The sequence below is a fragment of the Bombus affinis genome, chromosome 11, assembly GCF_024516045.1.
Source record: "Bombus affinis isolate iyBomAffi1 chromosome 11, iyBomAffi1.2, whole genome shotgun sequence".
Classification (NCBI taxonomy): Eukaryota; Metazoa; Arthropoda; class Insecta; order Hymenoptera; family Apidae; genus Bombus; species Bombus affinis.
In genome coordinates, this window is record NC_066354.1 from 6,023,527 (window position 1) to 6,027,204 (window position 3,678).

A 3,678-nucleotide genomic window follows, 5' to 3' on the forward strand; every position below is an offset into this window, starting at 1 on the left:
AAAGATTAGAACAATAGGAGATCCTACGACTACAAACGCGAGCTACACTGTGATAGTCTATCATACATATTTATCGTTACAACGCAATCATTAGCGATTATATTAGTTTTCTTTCCTCGTGCAAATTACAAATGAACAACCTCAATATATACGATTAGTCCGAATTATAGCGGATATGATTTCATTGTAAATGGACTTAATAGGTATATACTTCAGATACTCATATTAATCACTGTTAGGAACATAACAGTTGTACAGTTGATTTTAGAATGTAAAAAGAGTAACATAAATGAAAGTTGATTAATTTATCCTTGTCATATTATACGTAAGAATGGTTAGCTATTCGTATAATAAATATAAGTGCAGTACGTGAATAAGATTAATAATTATTTATACTTAATTAGCTGTTGCTTGAAGATACATGAATAGAATGTTCTAATGTAACCCAATGTTTTTTTTTTTCTAGCTTGAAGAATAAAAAATTAATACGAGAAATTATAAAAAGAAATACAAGATACTATAAACAAAAGACACATTCTATTATTTTTAAACAATAATGAAGATATTGCCAAAATTTTACCAGATACGTTTAAATATCTTAATCTTTAACATTTATCAATCATTTACAAAGGTATATGTGTTTTATTAAAGCAATTAAAAATATTTTCAGTTAACGTCGAAAATAGGGTAAAAGTTTTGCACAATATGACAAAAGTTTCATTTGAAAAAAGATATCTGTAAAAATATAATGATGATGCAATAAAGTTAAAAGAATATATTACTTTATTATATATATATATATATATATATATATACATAGCTTATATAGTAAAAAATGTATAATATCAATCTTGTAAACAAATGATTATTTGACTAAGTTATTTTGTTGCATAATATAGTATTGACACATTGAGATAGGTTATGGAAATAAATTATTTTTAAATAAAAATAGAATACAGTACATAGAGAGGTAGAATAAGAAAGGAAAAGACATAGTACACAATTTTCACACTTATTGTGTATTATATATCTATACAAATAGGAAAAGAAATTTTTAAGTTATTTATTAAATGAATTACATATTAGTTTTGTTGTTACTAGCTTATTGATTTATGAAATTCAATTAACTCTTAGTTTCTAAAGAAAAAATTCATATTTTAAAAATATGTCATATTGACAATTTGTTAATGGATAAACAAGATCGACTGTTGTAAATAATTTTGGAACTATTAAAATACAATTAATATTTTTCAAAATTTTTACAATTTTTAACGGAGTTAACAAAGAACTTATTGGTAACAAAAAGAAATGAAAGGAAGTTTAATGTCTAAATCATTGATATACCTAACACGCTGTCAATGTACTCGGTTTTTATGAACGTTCGTAATGTGAAGGAAAAGACATACATTTATATGTCAAGTACGCGATTTAGTTTTATTTATCCCAAGTCACTATTAAAGCAAATTTGTACGAACGTGTAAAATGGATTTTTTATTTTTGAGCACACAGTTATATGCTCGAAATACACTTCCATTAGTTTTATGAATATAATATCGTATCTGTAGGTTATAAATACCGAAAATTTATCTATTTGTCGTTCGATCAAATATTTATTCCCATTATGTTATCTCGAAAAAATAAGGATTTAAGAACAATTAAAGAGGGAGTTGTTGGTAAATATGTTAAAAAAGAAACTCCGCCTGAAATGCCAAGTAAGTTGTCATTACTATTGTGTTACAAATAGTTTGTAAAAGACATACTTTTTTACAACATTGATAAGTTTCTATACTTTTTCTTTAATGTTTGTACTTTTTAACTGTTTCATTACTACTGTACCATTTTTAATGTCAAAATACAGTTTGTTTATTTTTTATAATTATTATTTACTTTTAGTTATTAATGTATGGACAACAGAACCAAATAGAAGGACAAGGAATCGCAATAATCATCCAACTATTCCTACATCCATGGTAAATAGCAATTGTGTATGTTATATTTTTGTAGACAAATAAACACTAATTTTTATGTAGTCTATCCCACAACAACCCAGCATGGTACAAAAGTTTGGAAATACTAAGACAACAATGAGTGCAGTAGGTTTAGGAAGTCACGAAGGAAAGTATACTCCCAATAGTTCTGTCCCAGATTTAGCTCAAAGGTAATTTATGTTTCAAAATATGCAATCAAAGTATATTTAAAACCAAAATGCAACATATTCCTTTAGATTTGCCAGTCTTTCTGTCAATACTAGTACAAGAGATGGGATGTCATCTCGTACTGCAACTCCAATGTATCATTCTGGACTCTCACCTGCCATATCTCATACTTATGTTAATCAGTATGCTGGATCTGAATATCATTTAGATCGGGTTCAAACACCACAGATGCCTTATAAGTCATTTGACATTGATTCAGGTTATGACGACTATAATCATTCTGCATATCGTCACAATACAGGGTAGAAAAGTATTATACTTAGCATTCCTAAAATTGTCAAAGTGTGACATGTTGTTTACATTTATGTTTTTAAGATATAGTCGTTGCCATTCAGAAAGATCAAGTTCTAGGAATGAACAGCAAGAAGAACTTCCTTTACCTCCTGGATGGTCTGTGGATTTCACTCTCAGAGGTCGAAAGTACTATATAGATCATAACACAAAAACCACTCATTGGTCTCATCCTCTTGAAAAAGAAGGCTTACCTACAGGCTGGGAAAGAATTGAATCGCCTGAATATGGTGTTTATTATGTTAAGTAAGTTTTGTGGTAATTAAAAATTCAAAATACATGTTATAATTCCTATATAAAATTATATTATTTGTAGCCATATTACACGGCAAGCACAATACGAACATCCATGTTATCCTCATGAGATACAAGCAGTGCGCGTTGTATCACCTCCACGCCACACACATTTTCACTCTCACAGTGTTTTAGTTCCAGCTAATCCTTACCTTAATGAAGAAATACCTCATTGGTTATACGTATACAGTAGGGCATCGGTAGCATTAGATCGTAAATTGCGATGGGAACTCTTTCGTTTACCGGAACTTGATTGCTTTAATGCTATGCTTACTAGATTATATAAACAAGAATTAGAAGAGGTAGTCATGCGTTACGAAGAATACAGGTTCGATGAGTTTTATGTTTTTCATACACAATGATTTTTTATATAATGTATCACATAAATTCATTAATAATTTTATCTTTTAGGTCAGCTTTGTTATGTGAAATGGAACAAAGATTAAAGGAATTAAATCCAGAAACTTCTGGAGCAGTTGCCTTGCGACAATCTCTTCCTTAATTAAAAGTATTTGTATATTATCAATGATTTTCTGTAATGTGAATGAGAGGAATTGAATAAATGTAATATGGATATCTATTAATAAATTGAATTTAGTAAAAACGCTTTTGTAAATTCATTTTACTCTAGCTTAAAATTAATAACATCTTAAAGTTCTATGTTGACACGACATTCGTTTCATTTTCTTCAGATTTAGAAGTATTTATACCAATTCCTTTAAATTCTATAAATTCTACGTCTACATTTGTCTCTTTCATTTTCTTCATGAAATTTTCTTCTGCAAAGATTTCAAATTTATTGAATGTAGTATATGTGTGCAACAAATATAATAATAGTTGAAAATATAATTTAAATTGTTAAATTTGTAATACGTAC

The 3,678-nt window shown here is 28.0% G+C and overlaps 1 protein-coding gene and 1 long non-coding RNA gene across 4 annotated transcripts; one reads left to right on the top strand and one right to left on the bottom strand.

Moving 5' to 3' along the window:
- Positions 1 to 1,464: 1,464 nt before the first annotated feature.
- LOC126921795 (uncharacterized) lies at positions 1,465 to 2,708 on the bottom strand. Its single transcript, XR_007712543.1, has 3 exons — positions 2,597 to 2,708; positions 2,311 to 2,484; positions 1,465 to 1,700 (listed from the first exon to the last, which is right to left on the bottom strand). It is a non-coding gene; the product is annotated as an uncharacterized LOC126921795 (long non-coding RNA).
- On the top strand, positions 1,565 to 3,405 carry LOC126921754 (scaffold protein salvador-like). Of its 3 annotated transcripts, none has more exons than XM_050733605.1 (7): positions 1,565 to 1,712; positions 1,894 to 1,970; positions 2,051 to 2,158; positions 2,225 to 2,458; positions 2,532 to 2,753; positions 2,824 to 3,129; positions 3,213 to 3,405. In XM_050733605.1, the coding sequence occupies exons 1-7, from the start codon at positions 1,680 to 1,682 to the stop codon at positions 3,301 to 3,303; spliced, it is 1,071 nt and encodes a 356-aa protein (XP_050589562.1). In that variant the 5' UTR covers positions 1,565 to 1,679; the 3' UTR covers positions 3,304 to 3,405. The 3 variants fall into 3 exon arrangements, with proteins under 3 accessions (XP_050589562.1, XP_050589560.1, XP_050589561.1); XM_050733603.1 differs by having other exon boundaries at positions 1,571 to 1,712; positions 2,031 to 2,158; XM_050733604.1 differs by having other exon boundaries at positions 1,571 to 1,712; positions 2,031 to 2,158; positions 2,538 to 2,753.
- Positions 3,406 to 3,678: the final 273 nt, after the last annotated feature.

Bases quoted from the DNA above. Each gene is read 5' to 3' on its own strand.
- LOC126921754 (XM_050733603.1), top strand. From the start codon at position 1,622: ATGTTATCTCGAAAAAATAAGGATTTAAGAACAATTAAAGAGGGAGTT. The intron at 1,713-1,893 runs GTAAGTTGTCAT...ATTTACTTTTAG, and splicing joins AACTCCGCCTGAAATGCCAA to TTATTAATGTATGGACAACA. The intron at 2,159-2,224 runs GTAATTTATGTT...ATATTCCTTTAG, and splicing joins GTCCCAGATTTAGCTCAAAG to ATTTGCCAGTCTTTCTGTCA.